Source organism: Penicillium digitatum, chromosome 4, assembly GCF_016767815.1.
Source record: "Penicillium digitatum chromosome 4, complete sequence".
Taxonomy (NCBI): domain Eukaryota; kingdom Fungi; phylum Ascomycota; class Eurotiomycetes; order Eurotiales; family Aspergillaceae; genus Penicillium; species Penicillium digitatum.
In genome coordinates this window covers 1011267-1033071 of record NC_089387.1, presented here as the reverse complement: position 1 = coordinate 1033071, position 21805 = coordinate 1011267, and the positions used below count along the sequence as shown (strand labels likewise).

Genomic DNA, 21805 nt, shown 5'->3' with positions numbered 1-21805 from the left:
CAAGAATATCAGATACGCTTTTTCGGGGTCTGCGTCGAAAGTGGCGTTCTTTGATTTCAACAATCCCAACAGGGAAGACTGTTCAAACCAATTTCCATGATAATGATAATAGTGCGTGGTAAGGAACCCACAATGGGAAGTCAATGGGTCCGAGCTCTCCGGGGCTGGTATGTTAACATCTTAGAGGGAAATGTTACCATCAGGGCCAAATAAGGAACTCGCAAAAAATCTATACAGAGCTTAATTAAATTATTGTGGCATGAGACAAAATAAGATTGTATCGCCTCAAGTGCAGTGGCTCATTTTAAGGCTGCATGGTATCATGCAAATAGTTGCCCCAATGCTCCGATTAGAATGTACTTTCTCAGAGGTTGGATTATAAGAAGTCCGGAGGGCCTAGGAAAAAAAAAAAAAAGCAGGCGCGATTAACTTCACAGCCATCTCCCCAAGCATGCCTGAGTCCCGTGTAGAGACCAGTGATATCTCGGTGGCGAGCCAGGAAGCCATCGGTGAAAAGACCGCTGCTACTGTGCTCTCTACCAAAGATGAGCTTGGACTTGCGAAAGAGAATGTGGACAGCAATCCAGATGCGGTGATCATTACCGGTGCTGACGCAGCGATTCATCTGTTGTCTCTTCGAGACGACTTTGATAATGTCTTGACTTTCCGCAGCATATTACTTGCTTCTGGCCTGGCGTGTTTCCAGGCTGTGATGAACCAGATTTACCAGGTACTTTCCATTTTCGTTGATTTCCCGCATAGAGACTAATGGATCGATCGATAGTTCAAACCGACCCTGGTGACGATTCAGGGAACCTTCATTGTGCTCATCTCCTACTTCGTCGGCAATGCCTGGGCTAAATTCCTTCCCCGTGGCGACAAATTCGAAGCTCGCTGGAGGGCAAAAGGTGGCCAGGGAAAGCTACCTTTGTGGATCACGGTGATGAAATTCCTCAATAGCGGGCCATGGACTCTCAAAGAGCACGCGATCTGTTCGATCACTGCTACATCGGCCTCGAACGCGGCGCCTACCTCACAGGTCTTTGCAGCGCAGGATCTATTCTACAATCTTCCCCTGAGCGCGGCTACGGTGATCTTGAGTATGATCTCTATCGGTCTTTTTGGCTACGGAATCTGTGGAATTCTGCGCCCAATCGCTGTCTGGCACACCGAGGCTGTCTACTGGAGTAATTTGCCTACAGTTAAGACGCTCCAAGGACTTCACTGGCAGGAAGTCAAGAACTCGAAACCACTCAGATACTTTTGGTATGCATTCACTGGCATGTCGCTATACGAGACCATTCCCGCCTACATCTTTCCATGGCTAAACTCTGTTTCTATTCCGGTATGTGGTTTTCAATGCCGTCACGATCTATTCGGACAAAGGCTTTTAATTTTGGAACCTTTTTTGAGGATTATAGTTGTTGACTTCAGGCTTTGTAGTGTCTGGCTGCACAAAAAGCTACTGGCGAAAAAGCTGCTATCCTCAACAATATCTTTGGTGGAGCCACCAACAATCAGGGTCTTGGTCTATTCTCATTTTCATTTGATTGGCAATATGTGAGATGGTCCCCCCCCCCTCTAAACCCAATCTAATCCCCCCACGTTGCTCGAGCAAGTCATCTAACAGAAGCAGCTCACATCTTTCCAAACCTCGCTTCCTCTTAAACTCCAAGTTCATCAGGCCGCTGGACTCTTTTCCTGCTTTATAATTATGATAGGCATATATTACGGCAATGGCTGGAACTCACGAGACCTTCCCTTCATGTCGACGAGAATGCTCATGAATAACGGCACCGCATACCCCTTGGACAACGTTTTCCCCGGTGGTGTCCTTGACAAGACCGCCTTGGTTAAATATGGCTTACCAAGGCTCACTGGCACGTTCGCATTCGCGATGTTTATGGCCAACGCAGCAATGGGAGCCCTGATCGCTCATTGTATCCTCTTTTGGGGCAAAGATATCCGGCGGGCCTACAAAAGCGCGAGAGAGGGTAGATACGATGACCTACACCATTCGCATATGGCCAAGCATTATAAAGAGGCTCCGTGGTGGTGGTATATCTTCGTGCTTGTTGTCAGCTTTATTCTTGGCATCATTGTGACTGTGAAAGAGAACATCACCTTAACACCTTGGGCATACGTAATCTCACTGCTGCTAGGATGCATCCTCGCTCCATTTGTGAGTCAAATTTCCTCGAATCCGATCTTCTTGCGGTGACGCTGACTATGACCGTGCTACAGAGTGTCATCCTGTATTCTCGCTACGGTAATGGTATTGCTACCAACAATTTGTCAAAAATGCTGGCTGGACTTATCCTTCCTGGACGCCCGGTCGGTAACATGTACTTCGCTGCTTGGTCGCATAACGTCATTTCAAATGCGGTTAATCTCTCCAGTGATCTGAAGATGGGCGAATATCGTGAGCATCTCCGTCGTTCTTTGCGTTCAGAGTTGTCTTATGTTGCTAACTTTTCGTTTAGTCAAGATCCCTCCCCGCATCATGTTCCTAACACAAATCTATGGAACCGTTCTTGGTGGCTTCATCAACTATGCCATCATGATCTCTATTGTGACAAGTAACCGAGAGCTTCTCATCAGTGGCAATGGAAACTCCTCTTGGAGTGGTGCAGGTATACAATCTTACAACACCAATGCCGCATCATGGGCTCTGGCTCCGTACATCTATAAGGTCGGTACCCCATATGGGGCTGTACCTGTTGGTTTGGCCGCTGGCGCTGCTGCTGTGGTTATTCACCGAATCTTTTATCAAGTGAGTAATCCCACCGCCCTTTTCTATTTTATTCTGAAGCTGATGCTTGTTTAACGTTCAGTTTGTGCCCAAGATTGGAAAGCTCGATGTCTCGGAAATTAATTTACCGCAGTACATCCAGTATGCTGGTTTCATTCCCTACAACCAAAGCCAGACCTGCGTCCTCTTCACCTGGATGGCTGCCGGGTTCTACGTTCAGTATTATCTCCGGAACTACCGGCCGCGGGTTTTCAGGGATTATTCGTATCTGATTACGGGAGCCTTTGATGGCGCCAGTCTGACGGTTCTCTTCATCCTCTCATTTGCTGTTTTCGGAGCTGGTGGAAAATCGCACCCATTCCCGTCATGGTGGGGAAACAACGAGAATGGAAACTATGATTGGTGTCCTGTAGCAGAATGAGGAAAGGAAGTCGGATGACACGGCAGTTCAATCCACGGAGAAATTTGGGCCTGGAAGTGTGAGTGGTACATGGCCACATGACTGATGACTGATGCCTGAGTCCGAGGCAGAAGGACATAATTATTAAGCTTCTTGGCATCCACGTGAATCTGGATCACATCCATTTTTGCATATAATTCTATTCATTAAAATTCATCGTGATATCCCCAGCAAGACTAGAGAGCCCCATTTTGAATTGTCTTCCCATCAGTCCATCTCGGCCTATATCTCATCATTCACCTCCGCCTCTCTCTATACACAATCTGCTACCAACATGGATCCATCCAAGACCTACACTTTACTTGTGGGTATACCGAACCATAAGAGTGGCTCACGCCATGTCGCTGATTTCTCTCTAGACTGGCATCACACCTGGGTCGACTTCACTCACCAAGTCGCCCAACGGCTCACCCATCATGTCGTTAACCAAGTCGCCCGCTTAGTTTGCCTCCCCATCATCAGTAAGAACATCCCAGTTGCCGTCCAGGGTTGAGTTGAGTAAGTAGCCAAATTAACATGTCTTTGCCATTTTACCGTTCCTCCAGGCTGGACTACTAGTCCCGCAAGCCCAGCGTACAAAGAATAGTGAGAGGACCGCCAAATCGGAGGGTTTGATGATAGCGCAGTACTGTATTACTCGACTAGAAATGCCGACCCTGGAGGATGACGATGCCTATGAAAAATTTTCCCGATCTGGCAACATTTTCCATCTGTGGGACCAGATGCAGCATGATATGTTTGAGATCGCCTCTCGGCATGTGCACTCGATTGCTCGTATCGTTGCTGAGAAAGGACCCAAGGAAATACGTAGGGAAAGCGTGCTTCTCTTTCCTGAGTAAGACAGCCCGTCCTATCCTGACTAGGCTTGAATGTCACTAGGGCAGCCTACTCTTTTTAAAATCTCCATGTAAAGCTCCACAGGTATCTTGCATCATGAAAATGTATCTGCACCTAGTCTATAACATATAAGATTCTCCTGCTCAACCACAGCAATAGTGAGGCTATTCTGATAACCTCAAGGGAATGCCCCGAGATTCCTTGTACCGGATTTTGGAATAGTGAGGGTAATAAAAGCCCAAGGCATTTACTGTCCAATTGACCCCAGTTCCCCTCCTGCATTCCGCAGCTCGTTTAGTTCTATATTCATTGCTCATGTATTTCTAACTATGGGTAATGCTTCCCAAAGCTCTAACCCACCTTATTGTCAGACATGCTACTCAGGGAACGAGATACTCGCCATGGGGATGTAAATAATGGGCTGACGTAACGGTTCGCGACCCGAAGATAGCGCTTATGTTTGCTTTACCAGTGGCTCTACTGGCCTCCCTAAAGGGGTGCTATGCGCTCATATGGGGATTGTAGCATTTTAAAGAGACTATGAGGGCCGAATGAAGGTAAAGCCAAGCCGCAAGGTTGCTCAAGTGACGTCTTCTTCTTGTGACGGCAGCATTCATGAAAAAATTTGCTGCTCTTACCTATGGTGGAATTCTAGTTTTGAACGATTTGAAAGATCCGGCTGCTAATCTAAAGCATGCGGATGTCACTCTATTGACACCCTCTTTCGCTCGTATACTGAATCCAACTGATTTCCCAAATATACGTGCAGTGAGGCTACCTCAATTTCAAACTCGGTTTCCAACCTTCAACAAAGAGAACATGTGCTACGCAGGTCTTTTTAGTTGGAGAGCCCTAAACGCGAGAAATTGCTAATACTTGGGTCTCTGCCCTTCCGACGTACATGTTGATCATGTGTGGCCTGACAGAGACGTTGGGTCAACCTACAACCGTATATATCGGTTCATGTGTTTTTAATGTTATAGTTATACCATTGACTATGTTTGATTATAGTAGACCTCTTTTTATGACTACTCGTATCATGATGGGTTTATGGGCTATACCCTTGTATGTCTTCGCAGTTCCGTTTCTTCTTCCTCTTCTTCTTCAATTTTTAAGATGTAAAAGTTCAAGCAATCTGGCATCTAAGTATCTTCTGCACGCAACGAGCTTGTGACGGCGCCTTCTGCAGTAGAAACTTCGCCACTTAGGGATGCCCTATACTCGCTGCATTTTCAAGTCTCACCACCTTTTAAATATGCACTGTCTTTCAAAAGCACACCCAGACTTTATTTCCAGCCCCTCGAAGTGCTACCACATCAAGACCTATCGGCCCTGTTTCTTAAAGCGAGCTGAATTGGAGGAGCATGCCCTCTTTAAGTGATCTTTATATATTCCAAAAATTGGATCTGTTAGAGATACTAGAGATCTAAGATGAATGTAGATGTAATTGGAAATCTCTTGATGCGTTGAGAGAGAGAGAAACTATCTACATGCTAAGACTGAGACTAAGTACTGGGAGCAAACAGGGGTGGTCACGTGACCTTCCAACAGTATCAGTGTTGACCTTTCTGGGTTTCTATTTCACAGGAAAAACTTTCTTCCAATTTTTTCAACAAAGAAGACACAATCTCATCTAAGTTATAAAGAAACTATGCTAGCTCTAAGGCTAGTGAAGGAGATGATAGAAAGTCTTTGTAAGAAAATTATAGCAATAGCGACTAGTTGTTTGTGAAGGCATTCAGTTAACAAAGGCTTTGTTAATCCGCGTTGAAAACGTATCATTTTTAGCTTATTTTGTAAGCTACGAGTCAATAGACTCGAGGGATTCCTATAAGAAGGACCAAATCCTTACTCATAGTAAACTCGATCATCACAGCAAACACTCTTCAAGACACTCTTTCCATTGCTGTAGAATTATACTCCTACTTTTTTACACATATCAATCCCCCTAGCAACCTTCGATATCGCAACCATGCCTAGTCGAGGACTAACCATACGTTCCCAAGGACACAGCACACCTCGTGACATACGAAGCAATCACGATAACCGTGAGCTCTACGTTCAGATTTGCACACCAGGGCCTGACGGTGCCATCCATTGGATGATCGCCATGAGGTATCCAGGTTCTGACCGTTGCACCCGGCTCCACAGCACCGGTTGCATAGGGGATCGTAGATTGGATATCGAGCATGGCAAGAGATTTGATAGCCGATCAGTCGAACACACTCACTTTCTCGGTAAAATTTGTGAAAGAGACAGTACCATTGTCGAAAGAGAGGCTAGAAAGATTCCGCTACAAAGCTGCCAACTCTGGGCTTGTTACCTAATTCTTAGACTTGAGCGCAGGGGACTGCTCGAAAAAGGGAGCTACAATCATTACATGCATTGTTATGAGCATATTCTTGATGAAGACTATGGGCCAGGACATGACGGTCTATGCCCGATCCATGGACATTAAGTATGAATTTCTTTCTCTTTTTCATCGTCAGATTTTCCACTTGATCTGTTTTGCTATCCTTTCTTTTTTTCGGGAGTTTTTTCTTTTCATTTTTGCAGGATTTTAATAAATCCCGATAAAAAGAAAACCTAGAAAACAGATTTTCTAGCTTCGTATGTTCCTCGCTTATGGTCGTAGAGATGATGACAGTAGTCGTGATCTAGTCGCGTATGGTGATATCAAGGTACAGCACATCCTTAGAGAGGAAAAAACAAGCATTTTCTTCTCATTGAACTACCTCGCTGCCCAGGACTCCTATGTGCTCTAGGGTTGGTTTTTAAATACCCACCGAAATAATGACCACGTAACCCAAGCGGCATTGAGTACAAGGGATTTTGGTGAGAGCTCGGGAGACTGGGCTGAGGGCTGAGAACGGGGTGACAATTTTCATGCACGGAGCGAGACGGGTCAATTCACTTGGAGCGTGTGCCCGTCATAGGCAAAAGCCAAAAGCCAAAATTTGAATCACTGGGGCGGTTCTTTTGCTCCGCTGTAGTTTGCTTTGATTTGCAACGTCCTCAAAAACATGTTTCAGAAAGAAATAAAAGAAGCATTCGAAGAGGATATCGCGCGTACTGTTTAACCTGGTCAAAATGAGAACTAGGCGAAGATGATTTTATCTGCGACAGCGAGCTAGCGCCTGCTATATTGAAAATTTAAGACTATGCAGCACTCAAGTGGGCTCTATAAGTTTGAAGCTCACACTTTAGTGGACTGACCGGATCAGATGTATTCAAATGCCGTCGAGTCGGGATGTCTGATAAATCATCACGCTACAACTAGTAAGGTTCAGATAAAATTGGTAAGGTCTGCAACAAAGATGAGACGCTTATAAACTAGTGACAGTACTTTTAAGTTTGACTTTGATACTTGAAGATGGTACGGTTTAAATAACTCTGTTGACCACTTGGGTAACGTACTCGATAGCTAAGCGAGTGTAGGCCAGCTGCGTGGCTCAGAACATACAGTATTGGCAATTCACTCATCACTTGCATTTCAACCAACTTTTAATTTTTGAAATTTGTAGTGTTTAAATGGACTTCGAACATATCGAAAACTAGCAAAAACACCTTGCTAAACTCTTGTCTTGAGTATAAAAATCACACCAGTCCCTCCTTTACAAACACCCCCTTGGGTGTAAGGTTCCTATATTTCAATAAGTTGGGTTACAAAGGAAATTTGATTCCCAGGAACAGTTATAACTACACCGTCATGTTGTAGTACATCACTTTTGCTATACTTTTAGCAGTTTGAAAGCTATGTTGACAGCCGACGGAATTTCAAAAGTGTGAAGTAAGAATAACATTTTTCTCTGAATACACACAAGTGAGGGCGGCTGGCCTAATGGTAAGGCGTCTGATTTCGGTTGAGATGTTTCTCAGTGTTTCTCAGAAAATTGCAGGTTCGATCCCTGCGTCGCTCATTTTTGGACAATTTTTTTCAAATTTCTTCCAATAAATTCCTTTTCCTACAACCGTGTCAACACCGACCATATTAGCACAGTCATTACATTGTGTTAACTAAAGGGCAACGTGTTTCAACAGCGATTGGCCACCCCACCCAAACCGCGCTCAGGAAATAGCACTTAATCACGCTCCCAAACCCTGTCGAGATTCGAGGGAGTGAAAGGGTAGGTAGTATTTTATTAGCTATCTGGGCTTTTAGGAACCAAGGTATCAGAAATATTATCTTCACCGCGCGTGTTTTAAATGTACCACCTCCGCCGCCGTTTTGCAATGCCGCGCAATTTCTCGGTTACTCTTCTAAATCAACCGAAATTATAGATGAACTAAAGATGAGCCCCCAGCCCCTCTACTATACGAGATAGCGGATCTTCTTCTTGGAACTACCCAATTTCTTTCGGTAGGTATAACTTAGATTGTAAACGTTATACAATGACGTCCTATCCTCTTCTCTCGGTCCTCTAGACGATATGATGATGAGTCGTGAAGTTTAAAGACCCAAGACTTGTCAAGTGGTGGTTTAAATACATTAAAAGAACCCCCCTCTAATTTAGGATCCACCTAGATAATATTTATAATGTGACTCCAGAGTGTGGAGATGCATCCAAGTCAGTTATATGGACTGCATTGGTTATGATCTTTCAGTCTGATAAACATATGCTCCAAGATACTGGCTGTCATATCTCAACATCCTTGGCGAGACTATTTTCGCAACAAAACAACTATGACTACGAAAGTTGTCAAACATACTCTACACCGAGACACTACTTCTGTAACCTAGAAACCGTAAATAGGGGAACGGCTGGGTGCGATTACTTGATCTTTTGTTTAAAACTTCGCAAGCTTAATTTACTACCGTTACCACAGAACTTTTGCAGTGATTGTTTCTAAGTTTACTGTAAACCCCCTTCACACTACCCCATGCAGGGAACATGGGGATTTACAGAATGTATCGGCGCCCAAATAGACATCTGGTAGCTCCTTATGCTACAGAGGCAGCAAAATAATCTGCTCATTGGAATGGTAGTACTCTTCCCGCAGAACGTAAACATTGAATTGGATTAGTTAACTGATATCTCTCCTACTTCGCTACGTGGGGTTTGAGAAAAATGCCAGTTCCTACGGAGAAAGTCTAATGATATAGTTCATAGGAAAGACACAGAAACAGCGGCAAGTATCAATGGTCGTGAAGTCGAACAAATTCTGATCTACTTTATCTTAAATTTCTCTATGTATTGGAAGTGCCACCATTGACCAAAACACTCTGAAGGCTCCGGCAAAATTTAATAGCGTATCCGAATAAGCTCTAGTCGATTTGCCGCAAGTGAGAAAACTCCATTTTTTTAGACCTAGCAATAGGAGAACCGCTCTCCCAAAAAATGGCCACGTGAATTAAAAAGGCGTAGACGCGATCTAAATCACCTAATAGTAACCAACCTGCGAGGACTTTCCTACTTAGATCTGATCATCCATTTCTTCTACCACATGTAGTGCGTATTCGCGGAACAATAGAAAGCTTTTTGTAAGAGTGAAAGCTCGGGAGAAAAGATGATCTCTCATTCTGACCACTGAGCTATCCATCTAGCTGATGGCGGTCATACATCTAGTTCAGAGTCGTAGTGCTTTTCCTATCCACTGGCTTTCAAGTTTCTTTTCTTCCATCGACAAGTAAAATGAAAGTTCTTTCCGTAATACCCCTTAAGATAATAGACAGTTGTGCCCAAAGCCCGAGAGGAGCCCTGTCCGAATAAACACGTGCGCCGATAGAACCAGATTGAGCATTTTTTTGTGGATAGAATTTGGAAATCAGTCAAAAATTATATAATCGAGGGCGGCTGGCCTAATGGTAAGGCGTCTGATTTCGGTTGAGACAGTGTCTCAGTGTTTCTCAGAAAATTGCAGGTTCGATCCCTGCGTCGCTCATTTTTTTTTCTCCCTCTGTTTTCAGCAAACTCCTGTCATGTCTGACATAAAGCACGAATGAAGACTGTAACGTGTTTCACTACCGAGCTGGCCACCCCAACCAAAACGCGTCTATGAATTGGATCTTAGTTAGTTCAACCACCCACCATGCCACCAATTCGTACTCAATCCTCTCGAAATTCAATAGAGTAGGAGGGTAGGATCTTACTAGCTATCTAGGCTTTTTAGAATCAAGAAATCTCTTCAATTCGTGAAGTGGCGCGCCGTTTTAACGTCCTAAGATCTACCCTTTCTACCCGCCAAAATAGTATATAACACCGCGCGATTTCTCGCGCTAACTCTTTTCAATTAACCGATCCTAAATGTCACGGTGCGAACCGTGATGCTTAGTTAGAGGAAGATCACGGCACGTGATCTCCGACCTGTTTATCTGAACTTCAGTTCTAGATCCTGTTGTAGCTCTTCGAGCTACGTCTTGTATAATAGCCTGCCCCTGCCTATAACTGTCAAGTGGAATCTGATCTGTTATGACCTGTTCCTACCAGTCATCTCCTTTCATACCGTCCTGCCAGCCCGCACCCTGACACCAAAGAGGAATCTCTTCAGAGATAGATTGTCAGGGTGCGGGCTGGCAGGACGGTATGAAAGGAGATGACTGGCAGGGACAGGTCGTAACAGATCAGATTCTCATTGACAGGTACAGGCACAGGCAGGGGCAGGCTAATATACAAGACGTAGCTCGAAGAGCTACAACAGGATCTAGAACTGAAGTTCAAGATAAACAGGTCGGAGATCACGTGCCGTGATCTTCCTCTAACTAAGCATCACGGTTCGCACCGTGACAGTACCCCCTCCCTTAGAGCCGAGCTCCGTCGAGGCGAGGCTTGTGCGGGTATCTTCGGTGGAAGTTCCGTACGATCTCGCGGGCGTGGTCCAGGTATTCAGCAGGCTCTTCAGTGGGTTCGTCGTAACCAATCCATTTGACGGTGTACTTCAGACGCGGGCCTCCTCGGCCTCGTCGTTCCCAGCGGGAATCTAAGATGTCTTCAACTTCCCATTCTTCCAGTCCTTCGACTTCGACAGGCGGTGCGGGTTCAGTAACTTGTCCATTTACCGGGTTCGTGGCGGCAGGCTGTAGCAGGCTGACGTTAAACACAGGGTGGATCTTCATACTAGCAGGCAGTTCGAGCTTGTAAGCGTGTGCACTTATAGCTTCTAGGACCTTAAAGGGGCCTAGGTTCTTCCAGTCCAGTTTCTTCTGCGGGCGGAGGGTTCGGATATTCCTGGCGTTCAGCCAGACCAGTTGTCCAGGACGGTATCGGCGGGCAGGGGCACGGTGACGGTTCGTTTGTTCTTCGTATCGGGCTTGTGCGGACAGTATCTCGGCGCGGACGTACTCAGTCAGTTCTTGCATTCGTGTAGCAAACTTTTCCGCGTCTCGGGTCGCAGGGTGACTGGCAGGCTGGGATGGTTCGAACCCGATGCGGGGGTGGAACCCATAGTTCGCGTAGAACGGAGAAACTCGGGTGCTCTCGGAGTAATGAGAGTTTGCAGTGAATTCGGCCAGCAGGAGCCATTCAGACCAGTCGTCCTGTAAGTAGGACACATACGCTCGGAGGTATTGTTCCAGTACGGCGTTCGCGCGTTCAGTCTGGCCATCAGTTTCCGGGTGATAAGCGGTTGACAGCAGGTTGGTGATTCGCAGGCGCTTTGTCAGGTGTTTCCAGAATTGGGCCACGAACTGGGGTCCTCGGTCAGATACAACGGTATTCGGCAGGCCGTGCAGTTTCCAGACATGACGGGTGTACAGGCGGGCGACTTCTTCAGCGTTGCAGGTTCCCTTGCAGTGTATGAAGTGCTTCATCTTGGTCAGACGGTCTACCACGACTAGGATGGCGTCGTAACCGTAGCTCAGGGGCAGGTGCGTGATGAAGTCCATGCTGATATCTTGCCAGGCTCTCTCAGGTACGGGCAGTTGTCTCAGGATCCCTTGACGGACTTCTCGGGCGGGGGTGATACGGCGGCAGGTGTGGCAGTTCTTGGTCCAGTCGCTCACGTACTGGTATACTCTAGGCCAGTAGTATTCTCGGGACAGCAGTTCATAGGTCTTCGACCGGCCAGGGTGTCCCACGGTGGGCTTGTCATGACACAGGCGCAGTATTTCAGCTTTCAGTTCATCGTTGTCAGGGACGTACAAGCGGTTCCGGTAGTAGAGGTAGTTGCCTCTTCGTTCGCAGTCGGCAAGTGTAATCTCAGGGTGACGGCTAGCGTTCTTGTCTAACGCTTCCAGGATAGATTGTACTACTTTATCTTGGTTGTAGGCTTCCAGCAGTAAATCCTTGATCGTAGATGGTGGTTCGGGCAGGTCTGGCAGTTCAGGTGGAGTGGTTGTAGTGACTCCGTTTCTCTGTCGTGTTGTGACGTTTATCTGTAGGTTTTCTTTCTTCAGAAAAGTCTGGCTCTGATGCGCTAAGCGCTCATCCCCCTCTTTAGGGATATCCTCTGACCTCCTGGTCAGGGCGTCGGGCTTTGCACCTTGTTTTCCGGGACGGTACGTGATCTTGAAGTTAAACCGGGACAGGAATTCAGACCATCGGGCTTGGCGGCGGTTCAGGAGTTTCGTTGTCGTGAAATATTCCAGATTGCGGTGGTCAGTTATGACCTTCACGGGCGAGGGTGTGCCCTCCAGTTCGGGACGCCACTCTTCGAAGCAGCGGATTATGGCTAGCAGTTCTTTATCGTATATCTCATAGTTACACTCGGCGGCGGAGTGTTTTTTCGAGAAAAATGCGATAGGGTGCAGTATTCCAGCGTCATCGTACTGAGACAGTACACCGGCAGAGACAAAATCAGACGCGTCTGTTTCCAGGACTATCTCCTTGGACCAGTCAAACGCTTTCAGAACCGGGGCAGATGTAAACGCCTTCTTCAAGGCTTCGAAGCTCAGCTGGCAGACAGGTGTCCATTCGAAACGGACGTCTTTCTTCGTGAGTCTCACGAGCGGGGCGATGACTTTCGAGAAGTCTCTGATAAAGCGGCGGTAGAAGTTGCCGAAACCAATAAAGGCTTGCACATCAGTCAGACAGGTCGGTGTTTTCCAGTTCACGATCGTTTCGATCTTGTCGGGGTCCATACGGATACCATCTTCACCGATGATAATACCAAGGAACTTCGTCTCGGACACACAGAATTCGCATTTCGATAGTTTTGCGAACAGGCCTGCCTCTCGGAGGCGCTGAAGGACTTTTCGTACATGTTCTATGTGTTCCGCACGCGTGCGGCTGTAAATCAGGATATCGTCCAGGTAAGCAGTACAGAAACAGTCCAGGTACTCTCGTAACGTGTCGTTGATAAATCGTTGGAAGGATGCGGGGGCTCCAGTTAAACCAAATGGCATCACCAAAGATTCGAACAGTCCTAATCTCGTACGGAAGGCAGTCAGGTATTCTTGTCCCTTCGCAATTCGCAGATTGTTGAAGGCGGAGATGATATCAATCTTCGTAAAGAACTTCATCCCTTTCAGGTTATTCAAGGTTTCCTTGGTCAGCGGCAACGGGTAACGGTCCTTAACAGTGATTGCGTTCGGTGCACGGTAATCCACGCAGAAGCGGAGACCTCCGCCGGGTTTCTTCACGAACAGAACAGGCGAGGCAGCGGGCGAGGAGCTGGGCCGAATGAACCCTTTCCTCAGGTTATCTTCGATCCAGTCTTTCAGGACCTCGAGCTCATTTCGGGACATGGGATAGAGGGGCCCAAAAGGTAAGGGTTTGTCCTCTTGTAAGACCATCTTGTGGTCGTATGATCGGTGGGGTGGCAAGCGCTCGGCTTCCTTGGGTGAGAACACTTCGGCGAAGTCTCTAAACTCTTCAGGCAGTGCAGACACGGGGTCAGGTTCAGTGTCGGTCTTGGGGTTCAGTGCAGTCTCGATGTCCGCGGTTGTAATTGCGAACATGCTGTATTTCTTTCTTGCATACGCAGCACACGCAGCTAGCGATACGGCTGCAATGTCTCGTTTCTCGAGACCAGTTGGTCGTGCAGGCAGGTTCCTCGGACGGGACTTTACAGGTAGCAGGCGGTTCTTCAGTGGTAGCAGGCGGTTCTTCAGCGGTAGCAGGCGGTTCTTCAGCGGTAGCAGGCGGTTCTTCAGTGGTAGCAGGCGGTTCTTCAGTGGTAGCAGGCGGATCTTCAGTGGTAGCAGGCGGTTCTTCAGCGGTAGCAGGCGGTTCTTCGGTGGTAGCAGGCGGTTCTTCAGTGGTAGCGGTCTGCTCAGGACCGGGTCTACCAGAGTTCAGTTCGGGGGCTTTCGGGGCGGTTCAGACATTTTCAGACAGTCAACTCCTAGGGGTAGGAGCTACGTAGTGTCAGGGTGCGGGCTGGCAGGACGGTATGATAGGAGATGACTGGCAGGGACAGGTCGTAACAGATCAGATTCTCATTGACAGGTACAGGCACAGGCAGGGGCAGGCTAATATACAAGACGTAGCTCGAAGAGCTACAACAGGATCTAGAACTGAAGTTCAAGATAAACAGGTCGGAGATCACGTGCCGTGATCTTCCTCTAACTAAGCATCACGGTTCGCACCGTGACATAGATCCTCTCTATAGATCTATGTTGTATAAAAAAACCGACGTTTGGGTGATCCCCTACGAATGGATGGCGGACCCTCGCTTACGGGGGTCCGTAATTTTTGAAAAAAAATTTCAGGGGCCGGTTAGTGGGTATAGGTAGGGTAGGTAAGAAATCTCTAAGCTAGACGCTCCTATTTTCACTTGACTAAGTCTACATGATAAATTGATTAGAAATCTAGGTCAATGAAGGTGTATAAGTTCTCTAATAATCCTAGGACTTTTATCTAGTTCTTATTCTATCTATAGTGCACCTACCTTTCGGTCTAATCGCACCAGCATCTAAACATTAATACCTTATATATCCCTTCGACGCGAGAGGTAATACATACGACCATAGGGTGTGGAAAACAGGGCTTCCCGTCCGCTCAGCCGTACTTAAGCCACACGCCGGTGAGTTAGTAGTTGGGTGGGTGACCACCAGCGAATCCTCACTGTTGTATGTTTTTCTCCTCTTTTTGTCAAGGCTTTGTGGACAAGCTACCGAAGCTGCAAAGATACCGGTGGTACCCCGATAGTGTTTTATTATATCCAGGCTACCCAAGTAATGGTATCTATACGCATGAGTTGTGTAAGTAATTGATTTTTTTCTATGGAGCCGTTTCTTTGTTCCAGTTTGCGAGGCCTTCAGCTTGGATGATGGATGTCGGATTGTCAACGAGCACAGCAGATTTAGACCCATGGATCAAGGTGCAAGATATAAGATAGAGGGAACCACCATTGTTTGGTTGGAGCCGTTGTAGCCGGTATGGCGGGTGAGAAATATGCTCAACTGGATATCGTGTGACTTGATGGCTGAAGAAAGAAAAAAAAGGAGAAAGCTAATGTGGAGAAAAAGAGAAGATGGGACGGAAGATGATCTTAAAAAGAGGTACGTTTCCAAACAAGCAGAAGTAGAAACGATTCAAAGCGAGCTTGAGAAGCAAGCTCACAGACCTATTCTTCTATGAGCCGCTCTACGTAGTACCTTATTTTCCCTTTGGTCATTCTAACAAGGTCTTTGTTTTGCTAATGTCGAAAGCTTTCACTACAGGCGTTTTAAGGGTTGCAGCTTGACGACTCTTCGGGAGTAATCTGCCGAGGTATTCCCCGTTGGCTATGTGCCTCTTCGATTTTCCTAAATAAATCAAATTAATACCTTAGACTAAGAAGGAGTAGATTAAAGTAAGGTGGATGGTGTTTAAAGTACATATGGGAATTGAAAATTAAGATGGTGAGATTAGTAACGTATCAGTGAGTTCTTGATAGAGGAATTCAGCTCGAAGGGCATTTTCAAAACGTGCAGCAAGCATAGCTCAACCACAGATCTTTGCGGCAATGGCTTTCGGACGTAACGTCCCCGGTACATTTCAATGAATGTCTGGAATTTGGAGTCGTTTTCAATGACCCCCATGCGATTGGCGACTTCGATGCACAGGTTACGAGCATCACCTGGAAGATACTCGCTGGATGTCGGAGCAAGCGAGCCTACAAACGGAGGTACAAAAGCTTGCATCATAACGAACAAGTATTCTCTGTCATCAGCAGTACAGGGGCGGAGGTCATCTCTTCCTAGGACTAGAACTGCGCTATAAGGTATATTGTCAGGGTCTATCAGACGTGTTCAAGGACAAAAACTTACACGTAAAGAAATGGATCTGGTGCTTGAAGCCCGATGCCGATTTGATCACTTCTCATTAGCATCAGCAACTATCGCGTAGAGTATGTAGCAGAACTCACATGGGAACTTCAGCCACAACAAGAGAAGGTACCGAGACATTTTTCAATAGCCTTTCAACCAATGGCTTTGCTGGGACAGGCATCTCGGTTTGACCATCTATGCTATTGCATATTCCATCGTTGAACTGGTACCGCGACGGACCATCTTCAAAATTTTCACCGAAAAGTCTTATTGTATTAGAACGGTCTTCTGATCTGAGAAGTGGGCTATCGTTTCCTACATTTGACCTTGTCCAGTGAACACCACAATTTTGGCATCAACAGACATCTGAGGTGGAATAGGTATGTCTCCGTGGTTTCCGTGGAAGAAAAAATAGCGCAAGGATCCCTGTCCGTAGTTTGGATCCATCATGTTGTGTGATGCCAGATCCCAGTACCGTTTCAATGTGATTGTGTCAAAGCCAAAAGGAGGGGCTCACAACTGGTGAGAGCGGTGAGAAAGCCAGTGGGTTCCGCCGATCCCAGCCATTTCTGAGGACAAAATGTGAGACATCGAGCCAATTAGAGAAAACATCACTGGATCTCTCCGCATCATGATTTGTATAAGACTCAACGACGTATAACGGTAGGGACCGAAGGAGAGGATGAAGAGATTTGATTCCTAAGAGGGATGAGCTGCCCGACTATCTACAACATAGGGTTTAAAATTAACTGACACGTTTTGGTGGGGGGGTGTCTAGCTTGGGGGGTTGTCCAGCTCGGTAGTGAAATACGTTAGAGGCCTGATTTGTCTTCGGGCTTACAGAAGTAATAGGAAGCTAGCATGTGACCGTCACATGCTTCCAAAAATGAAGCTAGTGGCCAGTGTTGTAGGATGGAGATTACATGCGGACTACTCCGTAGTTATATGATCATTGAGGGCAGCCGGGATAACGTTTGATATTGCAGAGCTTCTCGGTAGTTGCACCCTGCCAAATCTAGACTGGGCTCCTAATCGGTACGCGGAATATAACCATCGATATGTCATAAATGATTGCTAGGAAACCACATTGAGCAAATGAACCATTAGTCATTTATGTGGCATGGACAACAAAAATCAAAAACATACAACAGTGAGGATTCGCTGGTGGTCACCCACCCAACTACTAACTCACCGGCGTGTGGCTTAAGTACGGCTGAGCGGACGGGAAGCCCTGTTTTCCACACCCTATGGTCGTATGTGACATTATAAAAATTGTCAGAGAAAATCATTCAGCACAGTCAAGAGTGAAATTCAGTGAGAAGGGCCCTGTGGAATCTTGATACGAACCAGTGAGTATGTATTAATGAAAGAAAAACGGACGGGTAGGAAAAAAAACATGGATCTTGAGTTTCATAGATGCTTGGGATAAAGAACAAAATCTCAATCATCCTCCAATCAGACTGTCGTTGATGTTTTCTTGCCAGGCCACAGAGGCACAAGTGGAAGTGAATTTATTTGTCGTGAATTGCTCCGGAAAATTAACACGAGTGCTATCCGTTATAAGTCCTGGGCAGATTCGCGGAATTCAACGCCTTGAAGATCCACCATTTCTGGTTGACCATCGGCTGGAAACGTAGCTAGCCTAAACCTGGGGTGGTTACGACCACGGCTGAGATCACTGGATCTTGTATATCCTGGGGCTGCCATTTCGACCTTCGTTACACAATGGAAGTGGCTTTAATGGTTTCAGAAGTTCGATTCCGTTTTGAAGTGAGTGATGATTGTACTCATCAGAACTCAACATCTGTGATAGAGATGTATTACAGTTTCTACTATGAAGTGTAGATGTGACTGGAAAATCTCTGTTGTGCGTTAAGTGAGAGAGAAACTATCTACAAGATGGGAAACTAAGTACTAGGAGCATGTGGTAGCATGTGAATATTCACATGCTTCCAACAATCTGACTTGAGGTGGTACCCACGTACATGGATCATTTTAGTGGTGCATTGCTGTTTGACTATGTAGTCATGGACTTTACATCCCAGCGAGTAAGGATCACCAGCGATAAATCGGAAGGTGGTCGTGTACGAGCAAACGAGCCCTGAACCAGGTCCCACCGAGTAGCTCCTTGGTTGGCAATGGTCGTCAGCAAGTTTGCAGGGTGATCTAGGTCTACCACAGTCGCAGCCGTAATACTCTGCACCAAAGTGCCCTCTTTGCCAAACGGCTTACATGATACATAATGTTTCGGTGGCACACACCCATCTATAAATGTCAAATTAAGACTCTCGCGACGACCTATGATAACTTTGGTCATGCTGTGTCCGTTAATAGAGCTCGACTCACTTTGGGATCTAGTTGCATAGTAGACGAAGGTGAGATGATTCTAATCTAGATGCTGACAGGTTCATTGCTTATCAAAACACTGGTCTAAACAATCAGAGGACTTTCCTTTTGGTTGGGGGACATATCTCACCGATTGTAGTATTAACCTCTTGTATATAGTCGAATCAACTCATTTATTTATATCAACGCGCAGAAGAGTTTGCCGTAGTAGAGAAACTTGCTGAACCCCTCCTCCCACTCTGTTGGTTCGCTCGCAGGGGAAAGAAAAGGGTTTGGATATTGACGAGGCCTGGGATATTTGGAGAGATGGATGCGAAGGTGGAGAGTAAGCCTCGTCGCAATTTCCGTGTTTCTCTTATTTCTCTTCTACTAAACAGCTTCGTTTGTATAATCTAGGTCCTCGGAGCAGGTCAGAGAGCGTCTAGACCGTCTCATTCAAAGGATAAATGATGTCCAGAGACCACACATTAGTGGGGGCATTGCTGCGGACGTCTTGATAGTAGTTGTATGTAATCATGCTCTCAAAACAGCAAAGTACTATCTATCAAAATCTGTATAGTGTAATCATTATTGAAAATGGTCTGGATCTTCCTCGTGTTCTCGTTCTTGATGTCAATCAGCCTTCGCCTTCGGGGTAGCACAACTCCTACGACATTCGGACTGGATATACCTATTTGATCTTTTTCGACTGCCGTGTTCCTTTTCATTCTAACTATTCCTCAAACTCCAAGCCGAGCATGAATTTGTATGCACCAACCCAATCACGTGGAAATCAACGTCTCAATCGCTCCAGTGTATGGCCCGAATCTCTGTGCTTGGATGGGACAATTGGGAGACGCTGTGTCTGTTCGAACATTGCCATTATCATCATTTTGGTCTGTTGTGGAATGGGTGGCTGCATAAGGGGTGAACTGGGGAAAATTCAAGGATATCATGGTGTCCACGGTGCCAGGGAAATAGTCGGGATATTGCATATCTGTCTCAACATCCATGGATCTCGGCAAGTAAAATTGCGGTGATATGGAAGATATTATTGTGTCAATCGAAGAAGGAAGAATGAATTGTGGAAACGCAGAAGGATGCACGCTCTTTATTGTTCCTGGCTCAGGTTGGACTGCCTGATTGACATCATGTGTGATTGTCTGTGACTGTCACCTCTCCCATGGTCCATGTTGACTGGAACGTGCCTGGCTGATTGCGACTGGTGTCAAATCGGCATGTTCTTTGATCTTGATGTAACACTGAGTAAGTTGTATTAATCGTAGTTGCTAGAAGGGACCCACCAGTTGAGTTGTCACAAAATCCGTGTGATTCGCCCAAGTACTCATTAGTACAGGAAGGTTGATGAACCCCGGGTATCAACGGCTCAACGGCTCGTTCAAATTCCCGCTAAATACCATTTGACTTCTATCTTCGGTGCTCGTTGGAATGGAACGATCGAGTCCGTTCGAAGGCAGATTTGGTTCTAGTTGGGTTGTGTTGGCTTTCGGTGGCTCATCCTTTTCTGCCTGTGCCTCAGATTGGTAGAGGGCGTCCCGCATGACCAGACAATCCGCTCTACAGTAAGATTCGAAATCAGACTGCAAGCTTTCTGACCACGCCGCAGCTTCTTTTACGGAATGTAAAGAAGACCGCAACGAGCGATGGTTATGTGCATAATCTCCAGGGCCGAGATGAGCATCTTTCGGTATGAGGAAATCGATGAGATGAGGCAATTCTTCAACTGCCAGCAACTAGAATTGATGGAATTCGCAAACAGCCACCACAAAAAATCGGCCTCCAGCGACCTCCTTTGGAGCAGAATACCCTAGGGCTTCCTCTATCAAGCGCTTTGTTGGCTACACTTTGATCCGTGTCGCAACAGCGAACATCTCTCAGATGTTGAGATATTTTACCTTTCCGTTTCTTGAATCTTTGTACTTCTGATCCACAGATTTGAGAGTAAAGTTGATCAACTCTGGAAGACCAGCCTCGTTCACGCTCCCATGCCGTAAATTCTCGAGCAAGTGAGACCTGACATAGTCCTTTCAAGAGTTTTTTTCCTTTTCGTTGGGGGTCTTGTTCCCATCAACTCGCTTGATGTGATCCAGGAGCATGTAGAAGCTTCCTCGGCCTTGATCATTGTCCAACAAGTCAAAGAGCGACACCGTATTTTGAGAAAATTCCACGTACTTTGGAAGGTGTATTTCTATAGCTTGCAATAGCTTAGCAAGCCGAGTCTCTATGTCTGGTTTCCTTTTGCGTTTTCTTGTATTGGCTTGAGCCGAGGCGTCGAGAACTTCAGGGTCAGCATCGTGGTTTCTTTCGGTCTCAGTAGTCCTTGGTATTTCATTCGGGTCGGCGGCAGCATACGACCGGTCCTCAAAAACTCTCACTGGGGAGTAGGAAGACTCTCCGGACTGGCGAGGAGAGTGGTTCTCGAGATTTTCATTGTCATAAAAAGGCAACGGCTCCGCTTGTATGTCGGAGCTTATTATCTTGTTATTGTGAGACTTGACGGCGAGAACGGATCTGACCTGCTCTAAAGTTTGCAGCGTGAGGTCGCGATGGGACTGGAGTATTTCCTTCGAAGAATTGAGAAGAACTCGCAAAGCCGATATTGTTTCAGCTTCAGAAACAGGCATTTTCATAAGAACGAAGGACCAAGTTGGGGGTTGGAGAGTGAGGCTCCACGAGGCTAACGATGAGAGAGAACACTAGTTTTGGAGAGTGAGAAGGGCAATAAGGGGGCACATGCTTAAAATAGCCAATGAACGCGTAGGCTGCTAGATTGCAATCTGACAAAGTACGCGTTCATTGGCCTCTGGCTTCGCAGGAACATATGCCTAGTCGTAGGTTTGAATTGATTGGCGACTACCCGGCCTTTCCTCACTTTAGTGCTTTTGCTTTGACTTCGGAGGCCTGAGACCGATCAAAAGAATAGTTATGAGAGGGTCAACCAAATATTTCCGATAGCTATTTACTCCACTCCCGATACGACGGGATGCAAAAGGGTTGAGCTCAATATTACGAGCCACACTCAAATTGTTTTGAAGAAATGAGAAGTCTACTAAATCTCTACCGGGCCTAGACCCTAATAGACAGCCATGCCTGGATGCTAGCCAAATTTCGAAATCAATTCCATTATTGTGTCGACGACCTGATTTGCACTCAACTCTACCCCTTACAATCTTTTGTAGCAAGCTCCTAGTGGCCTGAACCTTCCGCATCTGTGCCTCTAGAACACAAAAGAAACCGTAGCTTTTGATCAGTATGATCGCTGGCTCCCGGGAATTCAGTT

General features: G+C 46.3%; 5 protein-coding genes and 4 non-coding genes across 9 annotated transcripts; 4 read left to right on the top strand and 5 right to left on the bottom strand.

Moving 5' to 3' along the window:
- Positions 1-451: 451 nt before the first annotated feature.
- Positions 452-3798, top strand: Pdw03_0340 (Oligopeptide transporter OPT superfamily; the record flags this gene model as incomplete). Its single annotated transcript, XM_066099570.1, has 10 exons — positions 452-730; positions 785-1345; positions 1444-1560; positions 1637-2182; positions 2245-2422; positions 2484-2773; positions 2835-3156; positions 3424-3516; positions 3572-3673; positions 3758-3798. 10 exons carry the CDS (start codon positions 452-454, stop codon positions 3796-3798), a joined length of 2529 nt encoding a protein of 842 aa, XP_065957297.1.
- Positions 3799-7876: 4078 nt separating this feature from the next.
- Pdw03_tRNA146 lies at positions 7877-7969 on the top strand. Its single transcript has one exon. It is a non-coding gene; the product is annotated as a tRNA-Arg (tRNA).
- A 1869-nt stretch (positions 7970-9838) lies between these two features.
- On the top strand, positions 9839-9932 carry Pdw03_tRNA147. Its single transcript has one exon. It is a non-coding gene; the product is annotated as a tRNA-Arg (tRNA).
- A 3893-nt stretch (positions 9933-13825) lies between these two features.
- On the bottom strand, positions 13826-14522 carry Pdw03_0339 (Allantoate permease; the record flags this gene model as incomplete). Its single annotated transcript, XM_066099569.1, has 2 exons — positions 13826-14210; positions 14515-14522. 2 exons carry the CDS (start codon positions 14520-14522, stop codon positions 13826-13828), a joined length of 393 nt encoding a protein of 130 aa, XP_065957296.1.
- Positions 14523-14888: 366 nt separating this feature from the next.
- Pdw03_rRNA16 lies at positions 14889-15004 on the top strand. The gene has a single exon (XR_010715612.1). It is a non-coding gene; the product is annotated as a 5S ribosomal RNA (ribosomal RNA).
- A 773-nt stretch (positions 15005-15777) lies between these two features.
- On the bottom strand, positions 15778-16629 carry Pdw03_0338 (DUF521-domain-containing protein; the record flags this gene model as incomplete). The annotated part of the gene is made up of 4 exons (XM_066099568.1): positions 15778-16126; positions 16180-16227; positions 16278-16445; positions 16499-16629. 4 exons carry the CDS (start codon positions 16627-16629, stop codon positions 15778-15780), a joined length of 696 nt encoding a protein of 231 aa, XP_065957295.1.
- A 63-nt stretch (positions 16630-16692) lies between these two features.
- On the bottom strand, positions 16693-17042 carry Pdw03_0337 (uncharacterized protein; the record flags this gene model as incomplete). The annotated part of the gene is made up of 3 exons (XM_066099567.1): positions 16693-16878; positions 16934-16953; positions 17021-17042. The coding sequence occupies 3 exons, from the start codon at positions 17040-17042 to the stop codon at positions 16693-16695; spliced, it is 228 nt and encodes a 75-aa protein (XP_065957294.1).
- A 276-nt stretch (positions 17043-17318) lies between these two features.
- Positions 17319-17434, bottom strand: Pdw03_rRNA19. The gene has a single exon (XR_010715615.1). It is a non-coding gene; the product is annotated as a 5S ribosomal RNA (ribosomal RNA).
- A 3118-nt stretch (positions 17435-20552) lies between these two features.
- On the bottom strand, positions 20553-21149 carry Pdw03_0336 (uncharacterized protein; the record flags this gene model as incomplete). The annotated part of the gene is made up of 1 exon (XM_014682039.1): positions 20553-21149. One exon carries the CDS (start codon positions 21147-21149, stop codon positions 20553-20555), a length of 597 nt encoding a protein of 198 aa, XP_014537525.1.
- Positions 21150-21805: the final 656 nt, after the last annotated feature.